Source organism: Thalassophryne amazonica, chromosome 8, assembly GCF_902500255.1.
Source record: "Thalassophryne amazonica chromosome 8, fThaAma1.1, whole genome shotgun sequence".
Taxonomy (NCBI): Eukaryota; Metazoa; Chordata; class Actinopteri; order Batrachoidiformes; family Batrachoididae; genus Thalassophryne; species Thalassophryne amazonica.
In genome coordinates this window covers 49019277-49046294 of record NC_047110.1, presented here as the reverse complement: position 1 = coordinate 49046294, position 27018 = coordinate 49019277, and the positions used below count along the sequence as shown (strand labels likewise).

At 41.2% G+C, this 27018-nt stretch overlaps 1 protein-coding gene across 2 annotated transcripts in view; it reads right to left on the bottom strand.

The window, feature by feature from the left end:
* The window catches only part of dhtkd1 (dehydrogenase E1 and transketolase domain containing 1), a 72920-nt gene that overhangs the window by 19111 nt on the left and 26791 nt on the right, over positions 1 to 27018 (bottom strand). For both annotated transcript variants that reach the window (XM_034176159.1, XM_034176160.1), the window contains exons 2-11: positions 25793 to 25945; positions 25505 to 25716; positions 25156 to 25350; positions 16104 to 16373; positions 13445 to 13616; positions 8634 to 8832; positions 7091 to 7403; positions 6917 to 7001; positions 6691 to 6830; positions 6413 to 6563 (exon numbers count right to left, since the gene is read on the bottom strand). In XM_034176159.1, the coding sequence (XP_034032050.1) occupies positions 6413 to 6563; positions 6691 to 6830; positions 6917 to 7001; positions 7091 to 7403; positions 8634 to 8832; positions 13445 to 13616; positions 16104 to 16373; positions 25156 to 25350; positions 25505 to 25716; positions 25793 to 25945 (1890 nt within the window). The remainder of the gene's footprint in view (positions 1 to 6412; positions 6564 to 6690; positions 6831 to 6916; positions 7002 to 7090; positions 7404 to 8633; positions 8833 to 13444; positions 13617 to 16103; positions 16374 to 25155; positions 25351 to 25504; positions 25717 to 25792; positions 25946 to 27018) is intronic.

The window sequence follows — 27018 nt, the reverse complement described above, 5'->3', positions numbered from 1 at the left end:
CTGTTTATGGCTGATGCTGAGACCCTGATCCATGCATTTATCTCTTCTAGACTGGACTACTGCAATGTTCTATTTTCCAGTTTACTGCAGTCTAGCATTAGGGGTCTCCAATTGGTTCAAAATGCTGCAGCCAGACTTTTGACACAAAGCAGAAAGTTTGACCACATTACACCCATTTTGGCATCCCTTCACTGGCTTCCTGTCCCAGTGAGATCAGATTTTAAGGTTCTGCTACCAACCTATAAAATTATTCATGGACTGGCAGCCTCCTACCTAGCTGACCTAATTAAATCTTACATACTGGCCTGGGCTTTACGTTCTCAGGGTGCAGGACTACTTTATGTCCCTAAGGTGAATAAGAAGTCTGCGGGTCACAGAGCTTTCTCTTATCGTGCCCCTGTTCTGTGGAATGATCTCCCTGTGTCAATAAAACAGTCAGATTCTGTGGAGACTTTCAAGTCCAGACTTAAGACACACTTATTTTCCCTTTCATATGGCTAGCATACTGATACAGTTTTATTTTACGCTTTTTATTCTTTTAATTCATTTTATTAGTAAATGGAGCGGGCCGCGGCCTCAACTTTACCTAAATTCTGGATCTTTTAGTGAAGTTTAGGGCTAGTGGCCGGCGATCACCTTAGTATTACTCTGTTTTTCTTGTTGTTTAATGCTGACAAATTATACAGTATTTCTTGTCTTTCTGATGCCTGATTCTGTTTTTTTTCTCCGTTTAAGGTGCAGCTCCATCCAGAGATGGGAGTTGTGTTCGTGTTGGCGATCCTCCTGTCCTGTGCGCCAAATGCATTTCTTGTATATTCATCCGTGAATTGTTCTGTGAATTGTTCTGTAATTTATGTTTTGTAGCATGGCCCAAGCAGAGGGTCACCCCTTTGAGTCTGGTCTGCTTGAGGTTTCTTCCTCAGAGGGAGTTTTTCCTTACCACTGTTGCTCTGGGGGTTGGTAAGGTTAGACCTTACCTGTGTGAAGCGCTTTGAGGCAACTCTGTTATGATTTGGCGCTATATAAATGAAAATAAATTGAAATTGAAACATACGTTAAGTGTATCTCCGACTATAATATATGGTAACCTTTAAAAAGCACACCAAAAAAAACAAAAAAACAAACCAAAAACACAAATATACATTTCATATGTGTTCAACAACAACATAATCATTTTTGCAATGAATATGAATGTACTTTGTGCTCGGTAATCCCCATGTTCTCTGTGTGGAGCAGGAAAGACTTCATCAAATAAGACTGAAGATCTTAAAACTTAAAATAACTTAAGAAAGGATTATGAGGAACATAACTTCATATAAATCTGTATCTGTCCATGAAATAGTCTGTGCAGGATGTCAGTTAAACTAAAATAACAGCACATTTGCAGCGCTAATAGTCATCACCACATCACAGCAAAACAGGTACTGATTTGTGAAGGTAAGTGTGCTGGTTGGCAAGATGAGGTAAAATGTAGGAGTTTGCTTTTATAACATCTTTTAGCCACAAGAGCCAAAGAAACTGTGTGTATATACTGGGGAATATTTTTTAAATTGGAAATGGTCCCTTAGGCATTTTTTTTTTTTTTTTTAAAGGAGCTAGTGTTTAAGTGTCCATTGACTTTTATGTAATGGCTGAGTGGGTCCTTGTCATTTGATTGGTGCTTTGTATGTCATGTGACATGGATTATTCGTTCCACTTACCGTGCAAATTTGGTTCCATACGTTTTGTACCACTGCACGCTGCGAATCCCACCCACACACGACTAGTGGGGAGTAGCGTTTAGCTAAACATGGCAGTTTGTTTTTCTGATGGACGACGATTTAAACGAGCTAATTGTTGATGCTAATTCTCCCCCCCCCCCCCCCCCCCCACACACACACAAAAAAAAAACAAATCCACTAAACCAGTGGTTCCCAAACTTTTTCTGCCAGGCCCCCCTTTGGCCAATCAAAATTGTCTCAGGCCCCCCCTACCCCTGACCATACACACCAACATGTAAATGTATGACAAACACACTCAGTCACAAACTGCTATTGTTTATATAGAATAAACCTCAATGAAACTTTGAACTTTTGTAGAAATAATAACAACCACAGCTTATAACTGTTTTTTAAAATTCTGAATGTCTGAGGATGAACATTTCCCTGTGAATAAAACATTGAACATCTTGAATATGTTTTCTTCCAGCCCTGCAATAAGTCAGTGGCTACAGTGGGCTTGTTTTGTGTCACAGATTTTCCCCAGTCTTGGGTGCAGCTGTGAGACAGCCACTCTCAGTTCATTTTCAATGTCCAGTTTTGATCTGTACTTTGTCTTGATGGAGGCAACAGCAGAAAAACCTATCTCACACAGGTAGGATGTGGCAAAAGGGAGGAGTGTGGTCAAGGCTCTCCTGCCCAGCAGTGGGTACTCCTTCTCCACTCCAATCCAAAATGCAGACAATGTCTTGGACTTGAACTCCAGTCGCATCCTTGAATCTGAGGTGACATCAATGAACTGCTCTTCCTCTGCTGTGCTAAAGTCATCAGCTGGAGTTGCACTGAAGGGGTCTCTGATCCAGTCATATTTTGATGAATCTTGCACTGGAAAATACTTTTGGAATTGTGTTTTAAGGGCAGAGATGTGATTTTTCATGCATGGGATCACTGTGTTCTGCAGCTTGTTTGAATCAGTGAATGACTTCAAGCTTTCAAATGAGTCTATATTCCCCCCCGTAACTTGCTGCTCCCACATCCCTAATTTTCTTGTGAATGAAGTGATTTTATCTGCCAGCTGTGGGAGGTGTGTCTTAGGTGCCCTGCATCTGCAGATTAAGTTCATTAAGTTTTTGAAACATGTCACTCAGGTATGCGAGCTTCATGAGGAAGTTGTTATCTTTAAACTTGTGGGCAAGCTCATTACCCTCCTCCTCCAGGAAGATTTTGATCTCATCCCGCAATTCAAACACCCTGGACAAAACCTTCCCCCGTGACAGCCACCGAGACTCGCTGTGGAACAGTACAGCTGTGTGGTCGGAGCCCATCTCCTCACACAAGGCAGAGAAAATCCGGGCTTTGGCAGGTCGTGTTTTGATGAAGTTTACCGTAGCAATAACGTCGGTCATAATATCATTCAGCTCAGGACTCAGCTGTTTGGAAGCGAGCGCCTCTCCGTGTATCATGCAGTGCGTCCACTGCACGTATGGGGAGACGCGCTTGATGAGCGCCTGCAGCCCTCCCCGTCTCCCAGCCATGGCTTGAGCGCCGTCTGTGCAGATTCCCACACAGTCCTCCCATTTTAAATCAGCATCTTTCAAGTAAGTGTCAATGATGTTAAACAACTCATCCGCAGTGGCCCTGTTTTTTACAGGTTTACAGAAAAGCAAATTTTCCCTCAAATCCTCACTATCGATTAATCTGACATATGTTATTAATAAACAGTCCTTGTTGCTGTCCGTGGCTTCATCCACCTGCAGAGCAAAACGGTTGTCTCGTAACTTGTCATTGAGCTGCTCCTCCATATCTTTTGACATGTCATAGATGCGCCTTGCAATGGTATTGTTTGATAGAGGTATAGTCTTTAGTTTATTGGCAGTTGTTTCATCAATCATCGTGGAAACCATATCAATAACTGCAGGCAGTATTAATTCCTCAGCGATGGTGTGTGGTTTTTTACATTTTGCAACTCTGTGGGCTACTTTATAAGAGGCAAGTTGCGCATTTGATGTAGAAACAGCTGCATTTGTAAACGTATTCTGTTGTGCACGACAGCTGAGAAGTTTTTTCCTGAAGAACTCCACAGGCTTCTGTGTGTGTGCAGGATGTAAGGTCTCTAAGTGACGCTTTAGCTTGTTTGGCTTCATGCTGTCCGAAGCTAGCACTTTGAGGCACAGCACACACTGTGGTCTCTCTTCATTACCCACCGTTGTACATGTGACGCCGAGGGCGAGATATGAATCGTCATATGTTCTTGACTTTGCTTTAGTATTATCTGTTGCGGTGTCATTATTGCCCTTATGTTTCCCTGGAGGTCCGCTGACATTTGCCATGGTTTGCTAGCTGTCCAACACAAAGTATATTGTTTATATTTAGCCTTGTCGCGCCCCCCCTGCAATGACGGCGTGCCCCCCCAGGGGGGGCGCACGGCCCACTTTGGGAACCACTGCACTAAATCATAAGTCGTCTGGAGGTATGAAGAGTTGTTAGGATGAAAAGCTGGACAAACTTCGCCATTTTTCGCTGGTCTGAGGAAGTACACAAAGCCTTTTTTTTGGAAGTATCATGGACTGCATTGTCGGAATTTTTTTTGAGCCAATAAGATGACTGCGGATGTGGTGGCGGACTTCGCTGCTGCAGCGGGCTTGGCTGACAGCCTCCGACGAGTCACGAGTCCAGCTGGCGGCCTCCGCAGAGTCGTGGGTCCGGCTAGCAGTGTCCAACAAGCTGCGGGTCCGCCTAACAACCTCCAACGAGCTGCAGGTCCGGCTGGCAGCCACCAATGAGTCGAGGGCTTGGTTAGCGACTTCCGACAAGCTGCGGGCCTGGTTAGTAACCTCAGATGGACCACGAGCCTGGATGGGGGCACTAACGCGGCCATGGGCCTGGCAGCGGACTTCAAACATGGCCGCGGGCTGTAGCACGCGGTACAGCCGTCTGCACAAACACCGCCCATCTGCTCTGCTGCTTGCTGACTTGCTCACTGCTGCTCGCTGACTGCAATTGTTGCCACACAGCAAGAAAGTCCTAGGATCGTCATTTTTTTCCTAGAATCGAATTCCTGTTCAAGTCCGGGCCTCGGAGGTTATCTAAATCATGTTACCTTGGTGAAACTAACATTTGCTCTCCATAATATTAGCTAACTACACCCTGCAGGAGGTAGGTGTATCAATGTTAAAGTCAACAATTGGGAGAAAACGGGATGAGTAAAATGGAAATGGGATGAATAATCCATGTCACGTGACATACAAAGCACCAATCAAATGACAAGGATCCACTCAGCCGTTACATAAAACAAATAATGAATGATTTTACATTCTTTCAATGGAACAAATATTTAATTTGGTGAAAGCTGGAATGTTCCATTCAACTCAGCATACCTCGTTGAATGGAATATTCCATCTTTCACCTCATGAAATATTTGTACTATTGAAGTCATAAACATGCATTGTTTGTATAATATACAGTCATCTGATGTTTCAAAGGTATAGTCCCTGCGAGGGTGGAGCAGCTGCTATGATTCAATGAGGTTGGTGTTTTTCAAGACCTGGGTTATGTAACCCATTCAATCAAACACAAGTCAACAGACAGAACTGGGTCTGACCCGAGTTGAGGGTGGCTCGCTAACGTGGGTCACACAACCCATGTTGATCTTTTCAGATTATCGACAGAAAAAGATTTGTCCTGTGCCACCACATCAGTGTGAATGAGGATTCTCCCAGAAATGTTTAGTATAGTGGTGCTGTTGGCAACTATCCCCTGAAGGGGCATGGAATGCTTCCACTTAGGGTCCACTCCAACCTTGTGTCCTGAAGTCCGAAGACAAAAATTAAAATCTCTGTGCTGAATTGTTGATTACTGAAATTAATGTAAAATGTTTGTGTTTCACTGACACACTGTGTACATGTTATGAATGTGCAGTAAACTTATTTGAAAGAAAAATGAATGTACTGAAAGATGATTTAAAATGTGGGATATTCCAGACTTTTTTTTTAAACACATTTCACCTGCATGATTTTCAATTTGAAAAGTTTGAATTCCCAAGTCACAATATCATCAGGCTGGGGGCATGCACTTAAGTCACTGATGTATTTCACTGCTAATTATCCCTCTCTCTCCACGAGTCAGCAGACTCCTCATCTGAGTCTCTCTAAGTAGCTGTTCTAACCCCACACCCAGTCATCCCAGCTCTACCCAAGGATTCTTCAAATCGACTTAGTACCAAAAACATCCTCTCCTTGCTTTAGATGACTTGTTAGCATCCAAGTCTCACAACCATACAGTGAGACAGGAAGCAACAGGGCCCTAAAGACTTGGACCTTTGTTCTCCTGCATAGCCTTCAGCAACACACCTCTGTCCAGCGACCTCGTGACACTGTTCTGAGGCATTTGTCAACTTCAAAGGCTGAAGACCCAGACACTTGAATGTCAATGCGGAGACAAGGGAAGATAAAAGTTTTACACTTTCTCTGCTCACACATAGACTTCTGAGTCAACAAAGTTATTAAAAGTCTAGAACTTGATCCAAGACCATCACAAATCCAATACTCTAATTCCTCACTCAGCTTCTTATGTGCTGTAAAGATTTCACCACTTGCAATGGCAACATCGGTAAACAGCTCCTAAGCTGCTGATTTTCACAATCCTACCAACACTCAGGACAGAACATAACAGTGCATTACTTGATAATAAATGAGTCACTGCAATCAGAGATTTACCTCCAGAGATGAAGGTATCAATGATGATTTGTGCGCCATTGAAGAAGTCTCCAAATTGAGCTTCCCAGACAGGCAGCAGCTTGGGCTCTGCGATACTCATGCCATATTCAAATCCTAACACTGCCTCTTCAGACAGGGGGCTGTTACACACCTAAACACACAGAAAAAACATCTCACCAAAGAGGATAAGTGTGTGACATTCAGAGAAGAAAAAAAAAAGATTAAAAGGTACAAGAAAGATGATTTAAGTATAATATATGGTCTTTGCCAGCTGTTACCTCCAGGAAGCCTTGCTGCTCAGGGCTGATGTGGTTCAGAGGGATGTACATGTCATTCGTCTCCTGACACACCACCATTGCATGTCGCTGGCTAAATGTGCCTCTGCCAACATCCTGTCCGCTGATACGAATATGAAAACCTGCAATATCAATCACGAATTTTAAAACATCACAAAACAACTTCTCATCAATGATTCTCACATGACTTACTTTAAGTGACCTTTACCTTGACACAGGAGCGAACCGAAGGCAAGGGCCTCTGCTGTGGACCAGTCCAGTTTAGTGCCGTCCTCCAACTTGTGTAGTCGAGCCTGAGTTCACCAAAAACTAATCATGTAGTTGCCCTACATTCAATGCAACACCATCCAAAATGATGACAACCGATGCTTAAATGCTGTACCTGTACATGGGTCTTTTCCAGATGGCTGTGCAACTGAATATCCTCAGGGACCGCCACAGACTTTACCCCTACAAACTGCAGTAAGGAAACAGGTACACCAGTGTCCCACGTGGTGACTCTGGCCTGGGGTTCCACCAGATCTCCCCAGCGGCCCTGCAGGTTGGTGGGTGGAGGGCTGTACAGAGTCATGTTGGCCAGTTTGTCATTGAGCATGCTATAGTACTTTGATTTGATCTCTTCACGCTCAGCATCAGTCATCAGGCCTTCAGAGACCAGCTGGTCTGCGTATGCATCAGGGACACTTTTACGTGAGCTGCAGGATACAAAAGAATCTGATGAACTAGTTTGATCTCATTTAATTCAACTTCACTTTCATTTCTGTGTTACAGACCATATACACAAAATTAATCTAAAGCTAAGAGACAGATCTGCCATGAGGGGAGGGGAAAAAAACACTTAAGCAGAACTAAAGCATGCTTTAAAAAAGATGGGTAGATAAATAAATAAAGACAACCCTGGTTCTTTAATTGTGTTTTCTGATTAGGCTAACAAAATTTTGCCCAGACCACTTCATGATATAAAACGAAAATAGTTTTCTCTGTCTTTACCTACCAATTAGGCCAAACAAAACATAATTTTTCACCAACTCAACTCCCACATCAGTGGTTACAGATGATGTTTGTGCTCACCAGTCAATTGTGATGTCTGGTAATTTCTGTTATTTTACAAACACTAAAATCACATATGTCTCGTTTCTGTTTCTTGGTTTGTTGTAACTATTCTTATATTTAAAATGCTTCCTGAATTCAACATACATGCTGAAAGATAACCTTTCTTTTCACTGATTTTTTGTTTTACTACATCCCCTATGAATAAACATTGAGCCTAAATTATGACCTTGACCTGCAGGCTGCTTCAAGTGGGGCAAAAACAGGAGCTTCTCCTTCCCCGCTCACAACTGCTTGAAATTTCACTGTAACACTGCATCGAGGATTTACACACTGTCACACTGCTATGTTCACTCTGCCATTAATCCCCGGTTCATATGCGTGCAGAAACGTGGGGCGTGGCAGATGATGCCACTAAAAGTTACAGTCGGATTTTTGTAAAGTAGCCTGACAATTATGACATCCGATGGTAGCTTTTGAAACTCATGACTGTGTCCTTGGCTGACCTTCAGTCTTTCCAAGAGCAAAATAATTCACAGTTTTCTCTGAATTATTTTGCTCACACTAGGATGGGTGAAGACACACCAAAAACAATACCTCCACATGCAATACCACTTCCTACAAGTGTAAAAATTGTATATAAGAAAGTATCCTGATTGTGCCTGCTGTGCATCCTGAGAGAGCAAATTAGGAATGTACAATAGACCAACAATGAAAATGTTAACATGTACGTATTACCTCTCTGTGCAATCTAGAATCAATATCGTTTTTAAGAGTTTCTGGAACTCTTGACACAACCTCAAAATAAGATGCAATTACTAGAGTTACTTCTGAAGGAGGGGTGAAAAACTTTAACCAGAGTGAAGTGAACCGACCGGATTATCTTGTACATGGCTGGGTTGGTGAAGAAAGGCTCATCCAGCTCATTATGGCCCCACTGACGGTAACACATCAGGTCTACGATCACATCTTTCCTGAAACATTGTTGATAATCTACAGCCAGCCGAGTGGCCCGCACAACCTCTTCAGCATCATCCCCGTTGACGTGGATCACAGCACAGTTCACCATGTTACCTGTGAACAGTTACAGTTGTCAGTTGCACTGTTCAGATTGTGGAATTGACAATATTTTGGCTAACTTAGCTTTGATAACTGTTAATACATTAGGCCAGGGGTCTCAAACTCAAATTACCAGAGGGCCGCTGAGCATCCAATTTTGTTAAAAGAGGGCCGCTTCAGGTATTGCATAAAAAAAGGAAACACATTCAACTGTTTGAACAACTGTCCTTTGCAACATGAACTATTTTACATTCATATTTTGCTTTTTTTTTGTCTAATGCTTGCTCTCAGACACCTGAGAACGCTTTTTCTCAGACAGCTTAACCACATTTGCTCTGAGGGAGGTGGCAGTTGAAACCCTCAGTATGACTTTAAGGTGGTCATCGCTGAGTCTGGATCTACAACCCCTGGCAAAAATTATGGAATCACTGACCTCGGAGGATGTTCATTCAGTTGTTTAATTTTGTAGAAAAAAAGCAGATCACAGACATGACACAAAACTAAAATCATTTCAAATGGCAACTTTCTGGCTTTAAGAAACACTATAAGAAATCAGGAAAAATAATTGCGGCAGTCAGTAACGGTTACTTTTTTTAGACCAAGCAGAGGGAAAAAAAATATGGAATCACTCAATTCTGAGGAAAAAATTATGGAATCATGAAAAACAAACCATACTCTTCATCAATCTGGCTCCAACTTTCTCTGACTGCTGTTGCCAGATCAGCTTTGCAGGTTGGAGCCTTGTCATGGACCATTTGGATTAAGATCCGGACTATTTGCAGGCCATGACATTGACCCTATGTGTCTTTTTGCAAGGAATGTTTTCACAGTTTTTGCTCTATGGCAAGATGCATTATCATCTTGAAAAATGATTTCATCATCCCCAAACATCCTTTCAATTGTCCAAAATATCAACGTAAACTTGTGCATTTATTGATGATGTAATGACAGCCATCTCCCCAGTGCCTTTACCTGACATGCAGCCCCATATCATCAATGACTGTGGAAATTTACATGTTCTCTTCAGGCAGCCATCTTTATAAATCTCATTGGAACGGCACCAAACAAGCATCATCACCTTGCCCAATGCAGATTCGAGATTCATCACTGAATATGACTTTCATCCAGTCATCCACAGTCTACAATTGCTTTTCCTTAGCCCATTGTAACCTTGTTTTTTTCTGTTTAGGTGTTAATGATGGCTTTCGTTTAGCTTTTCTGTATGTAAATCCCATTTCCTTTAGGCGGTTTCTTACAGTTCGGTCATAGACGTTGACTCCAGTTTCCTCCCATTCGTTCCTCATTTGTTTTGTTGCGCAATTTTGATTTTTGAGACATATTGCTTTAAGTTTTCTGTCTTGACACTTTGATGTCTCCTTGGTCTACCAGTATGTTTGCCTTTAACAACCTTCCCATGTTGTTTGTATTTGGTCCAGAGTTTAGACACAGCTGACTGTGAACAACCAACATCTTTTGCAACATTGCGTGATGATTTACCCTCTTTTAAGAGTTTGATAATCCTCTCCTTTGTTTCAATTGACATCTCTCGTGTTGGAGCCATGATTCATGTCAGTCCACTTGGTGCAACAGCTCTCCAAGGTGTGATCACTCCTTTTTAGATGCAGACTAACGAGCAGATCTGATTTGATGTAGGTGTTAGTTTTGGGGATGAAAATTTACAGGGTGATTCCATAATTCTTTCCTCAGAATTAAGTGATTCCATATTTTTTTCCCTTTGCTTGGTCTAAAAAAGTAACCGTTACTGACTGCCACAATTTTTTTTCCTGATTTCTTATAGTGTTTCTTAAAGCCAGAAAGTTGCCATTTGAAATGACTTTAGTTTTGTGTCATGTCTGTGATCTGCTTTTTTTCTACAAAATTAAACAACTGAATGAACATCCTCCGAGGCCGGTGATTCCATAATTTTTGCCAGGGGTTGTATACTATTAAAGTTCATGGTGGAGAATAGTTTTTCACAGAGATATGTGCTTCCAAAAAGACACATAGACCTTTTGAATATCCTGGAAAGCTCTGGGAAAGATGGGGGTATTTCTCTCAGAAATTGTCCAAGCATTTCTGCTTTTCCATTGGTCTCTCTGAACTTGGCTTTGAGTTGAGAATTGTACTGCAGGTCAATGAGCTCCATTTGTAGCACACTAGGAGCATTCTGCACATTAAAGGAGAAGGGATCAGCAAACATTTGGAATGTGGCACTGTGTGTCTTGAAGTCTGCAAACTGATGGTCAAATTCCTGCTGTAACCTCTCAATGGCAGCAACATATTTTTCACCACTGAATGCTTTGCCCTCCTCCACAAGAGAGCTGCATGCTGGGAAGTGGAAGAGTTTTTTCTCAGAGATCTGGGCTTTCCATAACATCAGTTTTGTCATGAAAGCTCTGACATTTTCAAAATCTGCAGTGACAAGCTGGCCTGGGCCCTGCAACTTCAGGTTGAGTGTGTTCAGTTCCTCTGTGACGTCAACTAGGAAAGCCAGGTCCATCAACCACTTGGGATCATCAAGCTCAGGAAGGTCCAGCCTGCCCTCCTCCATGAACATCTTCACTTCTGTTCTCAGCTCAAAAAAACCTCTTCAGGACATTTCCCCTGCTGAGCCACCGTACCTCTGTGAAGTACTCGTACAGCACATCTCCATATGACGTATCAATTTCCTCTAAAAGGCATGGAACTGGCGGTGCTGTAAGGCTCTGGATCTGACAAAATTGATGCATTTCACGACAACAGACATCACATTGTCAAATTTTAAGCACCTGCTGCACAGTGCCTGCTGGTGGATAATGCAGTGCAGAGCAATTGCAGAATCTGCACCTTTTTTTGAACAAGCACTACGAGTCCGCTTTTCCTCCCCATCATTGAAGGTGCGCCGTCTGTCGTTATTCTTACCAGAGACTTCGAGGAGAGGCCGGCCTGCTCAATTGTGTCACACAGCAGCTAAAGTACATCCTTAGCTGTGGTACGCCTTTGCATCATATTCACACTGAGCAGCTCTTCTGTAAGTTCGAATTGGTCGTTAATACAGCGGACATAAATGGCGAGCTGAGCCGTGTCATTAATGTTTGTGCTCTCATCCAGAGCCACAGAGTACGCGTTGAAACGTTTGCCTCTGTCACATAACTGTTCATAAATGTCATCTGAAAGCTCAGTGATCCGCTCTGCCACCGTGTTGGCTGACAGACTGATGTTGATGAATTGGCTCTTTTTTCTGGACAGACAATATCTGCAACTTTCAGCATGCAGTCTTTCAGAAACTGACCTTTAGTGAACTGCTTTCCCGCTTTGGCGATCATCTCACTCACGACGTAACTTGCTTCAAGTGCTGCATCGGCCTCCTTTTTCGCTCTCTGGAATAAATTTTGTTGAGATGACAGCTCTTTCTTTAACTGTGCAGCTTGCTGTGTCCACTCTTCTCCCTCGAACTTTGCATACTGGTCCGCATGTTTAGTTAAAAAATGCCGTTTGAGATTATATTCCTTCAGAACGGCAACTTTCTGCTTGCAGATAAGGCAGGTGGCGTTCCCCTTAAACTCCACAAAGAAATAATCATTTTCTCACTTCTCCTGAAACACTCTGTGCTCGACATCAACTTTTCTTTTAGCCTTTGAAAGAGACATTTTGATTTACGTCGTGAGGGTGCTGCCAGTGTGCCGAATGTTTTTTTGTTTTTTTTTTGGCTTGTTTGGCTGCGTTCAGGGTCACCTCTGAAATCGGAAATTTCTTTCTCAGTCCTGACAGCGGGCTGGATTTCACTATAAATTGATATCAAGTGGTGGGCCGGATGAAATGATCTCGCGGGCCGGATTTGGCCCACGGGCCGTGAGTTTGAGACCCCGGCATTAGGCTAACTGTGTGCTAAACATTTTGCTGATGTTACAGATCATTTTTATGATATGAATTTGGCTTTCACTTAATTTTATTTATATATTTTGGCTCTAAAAATTATGAAAAAAAAAAAAAAAAAACATACCTATAGAGCTAAAAATTTAATGTGCTGACCTATAAACATGGAGGTTCCCAAAAAAGGTTTAGCATGCCAATCAAGTGAGGATCAAGATGCACATAAGCCAATGGAACAAATTAAATTACATTCAACATATAGTTTACTCACAGTACAGAAAGTATTAAATGAAAACCAAAAACAAAGATGAAAATAATTTTAATTTAATTAATGCATTTGCTCTGGCTGGACCTCTTCCTCCTCAAAGTGATACTCATTACCTTCACGATGTGTCAATTTTAGTGACTGAATTAGTGTATAAGATCCAGTAGGAACAAACATGAATGATTGATTATAGGGTTTTCAAATTTTGTTTTAATCATTAAACTTAGTGGTACTAAATTTAGTGGAAGATAATTAGTCCGAGAATGGTTTTCAAAGTTTTCTGAAAAGCTAATTTACTTTGCTAATTAGCCTATAGGTCAAAGGTTCTTAACCCAACCCGCAAGTACCACTTAAAGGAAAATGTGTAGGTTAGGTGGTCCTTGAGGTTTGAGAACCACTGCAATAGGTTTTTATCTGAACTGTACCCACCACCGCTGTCATGATTGCTGATAAAGTAGCAAATATATGTTAATGAACGAGAAATTGATATGTTGTAGAAGTTTGACTGACCAATATCGCTGCAGTACAAAGAGGACCTCCCCCTCTCTGACGGAGTTGTGTAACCCACTTGGTTGTTCACAATCAGGTGGATGCTGCCACCAACTCTGTAGTGAGGGAGGTTTGAAAGGGTCAGTGTTTCAGGAACAATCCCTTGGCCACTGAAAGAGCCATCACCATGGACCTGAGGGAAAGAGAAGACCTGACTGTTTCTGGTAGTTAAAATACTGAATCTGCCTTTACCTGGCAACTGGAATGTTAAGCCCCTGTCACAGTGGCATATTCGTAGAGCTGCTCATTGCGGCGTTGTGTTTAATTTAAATACGCCCGAAATACACGCGTACTCAGCCATTTTCAGTGTTCGTTCATACTTGCAGCTGCGTGTGTTCGCGTTTTAATGTGTGCACACAGTACCGTGTGCCATGCCGCACCAGTTCAGTGCTATTTTCTGCCTCTGTGGAAGTGCGCTCTGTTCTCTACTGCATGGTGTGGTGCGGCTCAAAAACAGAGTCATTTAACATTATTATTATTTTTGTTTTATTTTGTTTTGGTGGATCACTTTCTTTGTGTCCAGATGCTGCTGAGTCTGGCTGTGGTAAAGGCTGCCCTGAACGAAACGCTGTGACTCGTTAAACTGGGAGAGAGCGCTTTAGCGCACGAGAGAGAGAGACCGCTTTTATTTTAAGGAGTCTAATAGCGCGAGAGAGAGAGAGAGAGAGAGAGAGAGATTTTATTTTGAGCCTGAGTCTCCTTAAAATAAAACCTCTCTCTCTCCTCTATCAGACTCCTTAAAATAAAAAAAAATAAAACCGCTCTCTCTCCTCTATCAGACTCCTTAAAATAAAATAAAAGCGCTCTTTCGCGTGCGCGCTCTCTCCCTCCCTCACTCTCTCTCTCTCTCTGTGTGTGTGTGTGTGTGTGTGTGTGTGTGTGTCTCTAATCAGAGCCATGACTCTTTAAAATAAACACGCACTTGCTGCATGTCGGTGCGCTCATCAAACGCTCTGATCGATCAGTCTGATCAAAGCTGAAAAGAGCTGTGACTCTTTAAAATTAACGCGCACTCGCTGCATAAAAAAATAAATAAATAATAATAGCCGCACCACACCATGCAGTAGAGAACAGAGCGCACTTCCACAGAGGCAGAAAATAGCACTGAACTGGTGCGGCATGGCGACTGTGTGCACACGCAGCTGCAAGTATGAACAAACACTGTTAAAGGCTGAGTACGCGCGTATTTTAGGCATATTTAAATTAAACACAACGCCGCAATGAGCAGCTCTACGAATACGCCACTGTGACAGGTGCTTTAACAGTAGCAACAAACATTGTCAGTACGAGCTTGCCATCTAACTAGTAACTGTTTGCCATATGGATGATTTGGACTATATTAAAGTCCTGATGTTTTCACCCTTTCTAGATGGAGCATACAGACATAAATAACTGTCCAAACATTAGCTGGTCAACAAAACAAACAAACATTTAAAAGCAAAGCTTTATATAAATATTGCAGCACCAAGTGACCACATGAAGACTTTTCCTGGCACAATTCTGACAGCAGAGTTGATTTATTTCACATTTCTTGTTGGAGATTAAGGATTTAAGGGCATTTCAATTCAGATTCACTTTGCTAGATGGTACATAGGAGACTGACTGAGTTGGACGGGTGGGCCACTACAGTCACCTCCTATGGTGTCTGTTAAAGTGATGGGGTGGAGACCAGAGAACCCTCGGTTCAATTCCCCACCACGCCGACAAATCACAAAGGGTCCTTAACCCCCAAACTGTTGTTAATCCCCGGTGTGAAGTTGACAGTACCCCAAAATTGGTGTGTGTGTGTGTGTGTGTGTGTGTGTGTGTGTGTGTGTGAGAAAGGGAGGCATCAACGTAAAGTGCTGTGAGCTTCTGATTCAGATGGAAAATTGCTATATAAATGCAGTCCATTTAAACAGGCCTAGATATGGTCTTTTCTCTTGTGTAAAAATTCTTCTCTTTACACCATTAAGCTGTAGAACTGGTGATGCAACAGACAAAAGTCGCACTATGCACAATTCCTCCAATCACAGCCACAGAAACCTGTAGCACGACCTACTCTAGACAGATTTACCACACTGTCTGTACTCCATATTGATTGATGCAAATGTTGCACCTGCTCCCTGACTAATCTCAAGAAAACTGGCTGTGAAAGTGGTGATTTACTGTAAACGCATATGCATCAATAGGTCTGGACATTTTATTCACTACTACGAATATAAAAAGTTTGTTCAATTCCATTTATTCCTGAAGATATTTTAAACTGTGTACAATTTACCAATGCTGCGTGAATTTACAGTTAAATCAAGGTAACTGGTCAGCCACCACTGCACAATAAGAAATGCACAGATACCAATGATGCAAACTAACATGTATGTGACATACCTATTTCAAGCAAAACACAATTGTTTCATCTAGTTTGGTGAAAAAAATCAGTTCAATAATGTAATAGGTGTAATCTTGCAAACTGACACACAAAATATAACTACTTCAGCAGAGGTAATAATCTAAATTATATAAGACATTCATTGAAATAGAAAATTAGCATTAGTTGCATTTGCAATAAAGTTGTTAGATTATTATTACTATTCCCCTTCTTCAAATACGAATGAGATTATATGCAGATGTTAAACAGCACCTGTAGACAGATGACTTTGTCCCCCGGCTGGGCATCATCTTCAAGGGAATAGTCTCCTTCCTGCATGAGCTGCTGCCTGGCCCTTGTTTTGCCCTGGGCCACGGGGTTAATGGCCTCCAAGTGAGACGGGTTTGGTAGCATTGTCACATGAATGAGGTGCCCTGCTCCAAAATCCAAGTCCACTGAGGAGGTGAGATGGGACAGAACGTCGCCAATGGCAGGTGAAGTCTCAGGAAACTCACTGAGGCCACGCATTTTACGGAACATCAGCTAGAACACAGACGTTGCAGACAAATGGTTAGATGTGTGTGTTCTTTACAACATTTTTTTTTTTTTTTTTTTGGATTTCTGTCTTTATGAAGAATAGTGCAAAATAAATGCCCTCTTATTATTAAATCTGATAATGTCTCAAATTCAAAAAGATAAGTGCCAAGTATCATATACTAAAAAGGTACTCAATCCATTTCTCTGTCAATTAAGTCTATACGAAATAGTGCTTTCACACAGAAATGTGTGTGCATATGTGTATGTATATACGTATATATATATATACACACACACATACATATTCTATTTCTACCTCATTTTCTTATTTTATTGTACTGTTACAAGTATTACTGCTTATCCTTGCACATGCTGTTTGATTAACATTTTCCTCTACTTGCACCCATCTTGTATGTTTTTAAGAGCTGACGTAACGTGAATTTCTCCTCTGTGAAATCAATAAAGTTTATTTTATCTTATCTTAGAAATACAACCCCTGGCAAAAATTATGGAATCACCGGCCTCGGAGGATGTTCATGCAGTTAATTTTGTAGAAAAAAAAGCAGATCACAGACATGACACAAAACTAAAGTCATCTCAAATGGCAACTTTCTGGCTTTAAGAAACACTATAAGAAATCAGGAAAAAAAATTGTGGCAGTCAGTAACGATTACTTTTTTAGACCAAGCAGAGGGAAAAAAAAAATATGGACTCACTCAATTCTGAGGAAAAAATTATGGAATCATGAAAAACAAAAGAACGCTCCAACACATCACTAGTATTTTGTTGCACCACCTCTGCCTTTTATAACAGCTTGCAGTCTCTGAGGCATGGACTTAATGAGTGACAAACAGTACTCTTCATCAATCTGGCTCCAACTTTCTCTGATAGCTGTTGCCAGATCAGTTCTGCAGGTTGGAGCCTTGTCATGGACCATTTTCTTCAACTTCCACCAAAGATTTTCAATTGGATTAAGATCCGGACTATTTGCAGGCCATGACATTGACCCTATGTGTCTTTTTGCAAGGAATGTTTTCACAGTTTTTGCTCTATGGCAAGATGCATTAACATCTTGAAAAATGATTTCATCATCCCCAAACATCCTTTCAATTCAATCAATCAATCAATCAATTTTTTTTTATATAGCGCCAAATCACAACAAACAGTTGCCCCAAGGCGCTTTATATTGTAAGGCAAGGCCATACAATAATTATGTAAAACCCCAACGGTCAAAACGACCCCCTGTGAGCAAGCACTTGGCTACAGTGGGAAGGAAAAACTCCCTTTTAACAGGAAGAAACCTCCAGCAGAACCAGGCTCAGGGAGGGGCAGTCTTCTGCTGGGACTGGTTGGGGCTGAGGGAGAGAACCAGGAAAAAGACATGCTGTGGAGGGGAGCAGAGATCGATCACTAATGATTAAATGCAGAGTGGTGCATACAGAGCAAAAAAGAGAAAGAAACAGTGCATCATGGGAACCCCCCAGCAGTCTACGTCTATAGCAGCATAACTAAGGGATGGTTCAGGGTCACCTGATCCAGCCCTAACTATAAGCTTTAGCAAAAAGGAAAGTTTTAAGCCTAATCTTAAAAGTAGAGAGGGTGTCTGTCTCCCTGATCTGACTTGGGAGCTGGTTCCACAGGAGAGGAGCCTGAAAGCTGAAGGCTCTGCCTCCCATTCTACTCTTACAAACCCTAGGAACTACAAGTAAGCCTGCAGTCTGAGAGCGAAGCGCTCTATTGGGGTGATATGGTACTACGAGGTCCCTAAGATAAGATGGGACCTGATTATTCAAAACCTTATAAGTAAGAAGAAGAATTTTAAATTCTATTCTAGAATTAACAGGAAGCCAATGAAGAGAGGCCAATATGGGTGAGATATGCTCTCTCCTTCTAGTCCCCGTCAGTACTCTAGCTGCAGCATTTTGAATTAACTGAAGGCTTTTTAGGGAACTTTTAGGACAACCTGATAATAATGAATTACAATAGTCCAGCCTAGAGGAAATAAATGCATGAATTAGTTTTTCAGCATCACTCTGAGACAAGACCTTTCTGATTTTAGAGATATTGCGTAAATGCAAAAAAGCAGTCCTACATATTTGTTTAATATGCGCTTTGAATGACATATCCTGATCAAAAATGACTCCAAGATTTCTCACAGTATTACTAGAGGTCAGGGTAATGCCATCCAGAGTAAGGATCTGGTTAGACACCATGTTTCTAAGATTTGTGGGGCCAAGTACAATAACTTCAGTTTTATCTGAGTTTAAAAGCAGGAAATTAGAGGTCATCCATGTCTTTATGTCTGTAAGACAATCCTGCAGTTTAGCTAATTGGTGTGTCCCCTCTGGCTTCATGGATAGATAAAGCTGGGTATCATCTGCGTAACAATGAAAATTTAAGCAATGCCGTCTAATAATACTGCCTAAGGGAAGCATATATAAAGTGAATAAAATTGGTCCTAGCACAGAACCTTGTGGAACTCCATAATTAACTTTAGTCTGTGAAGAAGATTCCCCATTTACATGAACAAATTGTAATCTATTAGACAAATATGATTCAAACCACCGCAGCGCAGTGCCTTTAATACCTATGGCATGCTCTAATCTCTGTAATAAAATTTTATGGTCAACAGTATCAAAAGCAGCACTGAGGTCTAACAGAACAAGCACAGAGATGAGTCCACTGTCCGAGGCCATAAGAAGATCATTTGTAACCTTCACTAATGCTGTTTCTGTACTATGATGAATTCTAAAACCTGACTGAAACTCTTCAAATAGACCATTCCTCTGCAGATGATCAGTTAGCTGTTTTACAACTACCCTTTCAAGAATTTTTGAGAGAAAAGGAAGGTTGGAGATTGGCCTATAATTAGCTAAGATAGCTGGGTCAAGTGATGGCTTTTTAAGTAATGGTTTAATTACTGCCACCTTAAAAGCCTGTGGTACATAGCCAACTAACAAAGATAGATTGATCATATTTAAGATCGAAGCATTAAATAATGGTAGGGCTTCCTTGAGCAGCCTGGTAGGAATGGGGTCTAATAAACATGTTGATGGTTTGGATGAAGTAACTAATGAAAATAACTCAGACAGAACAATCGGAGAGAAAGAGTCTAACCAAATACCGGCATCACTGAAAGCAGCCAAAGATAACGATACGTCTTTGGGATGGTTATGAGTAATTTTTTCTCTAATAGTTAAAATTTTGTTAGCAAAGAAAGTCATGAAGTCATTACTAGTTAAAGTTAATGGAATACTCAGCTCAATAGAGCTCTGACTCTTTGTCAGCCTGGCTACAGTGCTGAAAAGAAACCTGGGGTTGTTCTTATTTTCTTCAATTAGTGATGAGTAGAAAGATGTCCTAGCTTTACGGAGGGCTTTTTTATAGAGCAACAGACTCTTTTTCCAGGCTAAGTGAAGATCTTCTAAATTAGTGAGACGCCATTTCCTCTCCAATTTACGGGTTATCTGCTTTAAGCTACGAGTTTGTGAGTTATACCACGGAGTCAGACACTTCTGATTTAAAGCTCTCTTTTTCAGAGGAGCTACAGCATCCAAAGTTGTCTTCAATGAGGATGTAAAACTATTGACGAGATACTCCCTTACAGAGTTTAGGTAGCTACTCTGCACTGTGTTGTTATATGGCATTAGAGAACATAAAGAAGGAATCATATCCTTAAACCTAGTTACAGCGCTTTCTGAAAGACTTCTAGTGTAATGAAACTTATTCCCTACTGCTGGGTAGTCCATCAGAGTAAATGTAAATGTTATTAAGAAATGATCAGACAGAAGGGAGTTTTCAGGGAATACTGTTAAGTGTTCTGTTTCCATACCATAAGTCAGAACAAGATCTAAGATATGATTAAAGTGGTGGGTGGACTCATTTACTTTTTGAGCAAAGCCAATAGAGTCTAATAATAGATTAAATGCAGTGTTGAGGCTGTCATTCTCAGCATCTGTGTGGATGTTAAAATCGCCCACTATAATTATCTTATCTGAGCTAAGCACTAAGTCAGACAAAAGGTCTGAAAATTCACAGAGAAACTCACAGTAACGACCAGGTGGACGATAGATAATAACAAATAAAACTGGTTTTTGGGACTTCCAATTTGGATGGACAAGACTAAGAGACAAGCTTTCAAATGAATTAAAGCTCTGTCTGGGTTTTTGATTAATTAATAAGCTGGAATGGAAGATTGCTGCTAATCCTCCGCCCCGGCCCGTGCTACGAGCATTCTGACAGTTAGTGTGACTCGGGGGTGTTGACTCATTTAAACTAACATATTCATCCTGCTGTAACCAGGTTTCTGTTAGGCAGAATAAATCAATATGTTGATCAATTATTATATCATTTACCAACAGGGACTTAGAAGAGAGAGACCTAATGTTTAATAGACCACATTTAACTGTTTTAGTCTGTGGTGCAGTTGAAGGTGCTATATTATTTTTTCTTTTTGAATTTTTATGCTTAAATAGATTTTTGCTGGTTATTGGTAGTCTGGGAGCAGGCACCGTCTCTACGGGGATGGGGTAATGAGGGGATGGCAGGGGGAGAGAAGCTGCAGAGAGGTGTGTAAGACTACAACTCTGCTTCCTGGTCCCAACCCTGGATAGTCACGGTTTGGAGGATTTAAGAAAATTGGCCAGATTTCTAGAAATGAGAGCTGCTCCATCCAAAGTGGGATGGATGCCGTCTCTCCTAACAAGACCAGGTTTTCCCCAGAAGCTTTGCCAATTATCTATGAAGCCCACCTCATTTTTTGGACACCACTCAGACAGCCAGCAATTCAAGGAGAACATGCGGCTAAACATGTCACTCCCGGTCCAATTGGGGAGGGGCCCAGAGAAAACTACAGAGTCCGACATTGTTTTTGCAAAGTTACACACCGATTTAATGTTAATTTTAGTGACCTCCGATTGGCGTAACCGGGTGTCATTACTGCCGACGTGAATTACAATCTTACCAAATTTACGCTTAGCCTTAGCCAGCAGTTTCAAATTTCCTTCAATTGATGGGATAAAAAAGTGTCCAAAATATCAACGTAAACTTGTGCATTTATTGATGATGTAATGACAGCCATCTCCCCAGTGCCTTTACCTGACATGCAGCCCTATATCATCAATGACTGTGGAAATTTACATGTTCTCTTCAGGCAGTCATCTTTATAAATCTCATTGGAACGGCACCAAACAAAAGTTCCAGCATCATCACCTTGCCCAATGCAGATTCGAGATTCATCACTGAATATGACTTTCATCCAGTCATCCACAGTCCACAATTGCTTTTCCTTAGCCCATTGTAACCTTGTTTTTTTCTGTTTAGGTGTTAATGATGGCTTTTGTTTAGCTTTTCTGTATGCGCCATCTGGTGGTGGTGGGCCAGCAGTACCTCCTCTTCAGCGGCCCACACAACATTTCGTTTAGCTTTTCTGTATGTAAATCCCATTTCCTTTAGGTGGTTTCTTACAGTTCGGTCACAGACGTTGACTCCAGTTTCCTCCCATTCGTTCCTTATTTGTTTTGTTGTGCATTTTCGATTTTTGAGACATATTGCTTTAAGTTTTCTGTCTTGACGCTTTGATGTCTTCCTTGGTCTAGCAGTATATTTGCCTTTAACAACCTTCCCATGTTGTTTGTATTTGGTCCAGAGTTTAGACGCAGCTGACTGTGAACAACCAACATCTTTTGCAACATTGCGTGATGATTTACCCTCTTTTAAGAGTTTGATAATCCTCTCCTTTGTTTCAATTGACATCTCTCGTGTTGGAGCCATGATTCATGTCAGTCCACTTGGTGCAACAGCTCTCCAAGGTGTGATCACTCCTTTTTAGATGCAGACTAACGAGCAGATCTGATTTGATGGATGAAAATTTACAGGGTGATTCCATAATTTATTCCTCAGAATTGAGTGAGTCCATATTTTTTTGCTCTGCTTGGTCTAAAAAAGTAACCGTTACTGACTGCCACAGTTTTTTTTTTCCTGATTTCTTATAGTGTTTCTTAAAGCCAGAAAGTTGCCATTTGAAATGACTTTAGATTTGTGTCATGTCTGTGATCTGCTTTTTTTCTACAAAATTAAACAACTGAATGAACATCCTCCGAGGCCGGTGATTCCATAATTATTGCCAGGGGTTGTATCATGATATCTTGACCCAGCTATCTTAGCTAATTATAGGCCAATCTCCAACCTTCCTTTTCTCTCAAAAATTCTTGAAAGGGTAGTTGTAAAACAGCTAACTGATCATCTGCAGAGGAATGGTCTATTTGAAGAGTTTCAGTCAGGTTTTAGAATTCATCATAGTACAGAAACAGCATTAGTGAAGGTTACAAATGATCTTCTTATGGCCTCGGACAGTGGACTCATCTCTGTGCTTGTTCTGTTAGACCTCAGTGCTGCTTTTGATACTGTTGACCATACAATTTTATTACAGAGATTAGAGCATGCCATAGGTATTAAAGGCACTGCGCTGCGGTGGTTTGAATCATATTTGTCTAATAGATTACAATTTGCTCATGTAAATGGGGAATCTTCTTCACAGACTAAAGTTAATTATGGAGTTCCACAAGGTTCTGTGCTAGGACCAATTTTATTCACTTTATACATGCTTCCCTTAGGCAGTATTATTAGACGGTATTGCTTAAATTTTCATTGTTATGCAGATGATACCCAGCTTTATCTATCCATGAAGCCAGAGGACACACACCAATTAGCTAAACTGCAGGATTGTCTTACAGACATAAAGACATGGATGACCTCTAATTTCCTGCTTTTAAACTCAGATAAAACTGAAGTTATTGTACTTGGCCCCACAAATCTTAGAAACATGGTGTCTAACCAGATCCTTACTCTGGATGACATTACCCTGACCTCTAGTAATACTGTGAGAAATCTTGGAGTCATTTTTGATCAGGATATGTCATTCAAAGCGCATATTAAACAAATATGTAGGACTGCTTTTTTGCATTTACGCAATATCTCTAAAATCAGAAAGGTCTTGTCTCAGAGTGATGCTGAAAAACTAATTCATGCATTTATTTCCTCTAGGCTGGACTATTGTAATTCATTATTATCAGGTTGTCCTAAAAGTTCCCTAAAAAGCCTTCAGTTAATTCAAAATGCTGCAGCTAGAGTACTGACGGGGACTAGAAGGAGAGAGCATATCTCACCCATATTGGCCTCTCTTCATTGGCTTCCTGTTAATTCTAGAATAGAATTTAAAATTCTTCTTCTTACTTATAAGGTTTTGAATAATCAGGTCCCATCTTATCTTAGGGACCTCGTAGTACCATATCACCCCAATAGAGCGCTTCGCTCTCAGACTGCAGGCTTACTTGTAGTTCCTAGGGTTTGTAAGAGTAGAATGGGAGGCAGAGCCTTCAGCTTTCAGGCTCCTCTCCTGTGGAACCAGCTCCCAATTCAGATCAGGGAGACAGACACCCTCTCTACTTTTAAGATTAGGCTTAAAACTTTCCTTTTTGCTAAAGCTTATAGTTAGGGCTGGATCAGGTGACCCTGAACCATCCCTTAGTTATGCTGCTATAGACGTAGACTGCTGGGGGGTTCCCATGATGCACTGTTTCTTTCTCTTTTTGCTCTGTATGCACCACTCTGCATTTAATCATTAGTGATCGATCTCTGCTCCCCTCCACAGCATGTCTTTTTCCTGGTTCTCTCCCTCAGCCCCAACCAGTCCCAGCAGAAGACTGCCCCTCCCTGAGCCTGGTTCTGCTGGAGGTTTCTTCCTGTTAAAAGGGAGTTTTTCCTTCCCACTGTAGCCAAGTGCTTGCTCACAGGGGGTCGTTTTGACCGTTGGGGTTTTACATAATTATTGTATGGCCTTGCCTTACAATATAAAGCTCCTTGGGGCAACTGTTTGTTGTGATTTGGCGCTATATAAAAAATTGATTGATTGATTGATTGATATCTGCCACTTTTCAATCAGAAACCAGTTGCTTATTTCTGTACAACTATGGAAAAAAATTTCAAGTCTGTGTCTCCAAAAAAAAAACAAACAAAAAAAAAAACAACCATATCGCACATGTCATCTAGTGGCAGCAGTAACCTGCTGCATTGCCTTAGAGCTGGTTATGGTTTCTTCTGCACCAATGCCTAATGCGGCCATCCTGTACGTTTGTCTGCACTTTGGAATTGTTTTATGTTTGTTAGATCAGCTAAAATTACAACACAACCAATTTATGGTTGTGGGTAAACTGGATGAGCCATTTCAAAGGCATTTTTTTTCTTATTATTTTTTGAGTAGTTACATGAATTACTTTATATTCAGTCTACTGAAAGTAAGTTTTGAAACCGCCTGCTGTATAGTCTATAACCACAACAAAATAAATAAATCAGAAGTGAACATCCCAAGATTTTACCATGTGCACATGCATCCATTAGCTTGGTAGCGAAATACAAACATTTATGCAGCTTCAGCTCTGCCTTCAACTTCCACCAACATATTGTTATGTTCCCCTCCAAGCACTACTCTTGTTTTATCCCTCTAATACTTTTCTTCTTGTTTGCAAGTTTCCCTGAATGCGCAAGATTAAACCTCCGCTCACATGGTCTTGTGATGGTAAACATACGTGGATTGTGTTTACTGATACATAGAACCAGAATGGTATGTAAAACAGGTGAAGAAGAAATACTAAGTCACTAAACAGGGGAGGTGTTGCTGATATTTTTTTGTATCAAGCTAAAATGAACCGATAATACACATGGTGGAAGTGTCTGAGCAACTTAAGTATAAAATAAAAGTAAAACATGGTTATGTTCACCACTGACTCACCTCCGGTGGGAACTTCAGCAGGCCTGTCAGGAGGTTAAGGCGACCTCTATGGGGCATGCCGATAATAATGTCAATTACTCCATTATGGGCCAACTGGTAGAAAAGCTCATAGAAAAACCCCATCATGCTCTCTGCTCCTTCTCCTCCATAGCGTTTCACGGTTGCAAACTTAGTGGCGAGAAAGTGGTCAAATTCCTGAAGGTTGTAAAAGAAAAAAATGCACAAAACAAAGGACAAATGTTGGGTTTAGCTTTGACATGGCTGTGTAATGTGACAGGAAGTCTTAGAACATGGCAATGATTGGTGGATATGTTACCGTGGCATGACATATGGGGCAAATCTCCTGTACCTGCGACTCCAGCATGAGCTTGGCCAGTTTTCTCCTCTCCTCGGTGGAGAAAGTTTTCTTCTTATGTTCCTCAAAGCGGTCAGCAAACCATTCCCTCTCCTCCAGGCTGCTCAGCTGGCTGGTCTCCACTGACACATGGCCACAATATGCTTCCTGCAAATAAGCCAGAACATCTTCCACCGGTGCCTCTGCTTTGCAAAAATGGCGTAGCCCTGTAGAAGCGCATAAAACCAGTAGTAAAAATCTTAAACTACTAACAACTACTATCTTTGCACTAGTTTTGTTTACCTGTAGTGTTGAGGTTTCCTTGTATGGCACCAATCAACATGTCTATCTCTGGTACACTGTCAGCAACAGGTTTCTCAGGTAGTAAGGGATTAACTTTAGCAGCTTTGTGTCCATGAGTTCTGTACACCTCCACCATACGGGCAAGACCGTGATCTGAATGTAAAGCAAAACAAAAGGCCTCCATCAGGATGAGCTGTTCCAAAACACACTTGTTCCTATGTCAGATGGAATGCAAAGGGATTATAGTGCTGGTTATCTCCCTGAAAGACTCTGTGTTAAAAGGCATAATATATTTTATGTAAAAATTATGCTCTGTTCTGTCTTTTTATGCACACCTGTACAGGAGGGGGCAGTATGCACCTAATGTCAGTTGCAATCTGCAGTTAACTTCAAGAAGAAAGACTAGAAACACTTCAAAGCAGTGCTTCAAATGCATTTTGCAGTACTAACAAAACCATTTCATCCATCACTATCATTTTGAATTGAAACCAAAAAATTTTACTTACCTACTGCATTGTGTATTTTGGCTCCTATTGTGATGTCTTCCTTTTCATGTGGACACTAGAACACTGTTCAAAGCACGCGTTTCAAAGGTTTCAACATTTCTCAAAGCAGGTTTTCGAGTTAACCATTACAGTACCGAGGAAAATTTTGGCACCATCCCCAGTCACATGTCCTAGCTATTGTTTAATTCTTGTGGCTGACACATGGAGAGTCTCATCTACGGTTAACTGAAGGTTTCCAATTCACATATCCTGCATATCTTTGGAAGCGGGAAGAAGCCACTGTGCTGCCCTCTTCTGATGTATATTTCGTGACAGATTTGCCAATGTAGTGACCACTGTGATTCTACAGCTACCATAACCTTTTTCATTAAGCAATACTAATGTGAAAAGAAAAGACATGTCTCCTGGATATTATCTAGGTTGACAAAGTTTCTTTTGGGATTGATCAAGTGCATTAAAGGTCAACACAAACTAATCAGACTAACTGTTATGTGCGTTTTTAAGTTTGGTAAGTTAAAAGTTGTTAATATTTACTGGCTTTGAAGTCACATCTACACATGTTGCCTGGCATGGCGCCAGCCATGTAAACTTTTGCTGTATGCAGCAAAAATATCAGGGTTCTCCCCAGACGATGGAATAATGGTGCAGGGCCGCTATACTGAGCGGTGTCTTTTCGTGATGTTTTAGTGCCAGACTTGGTAGGAATCTGATCGCGCGCGA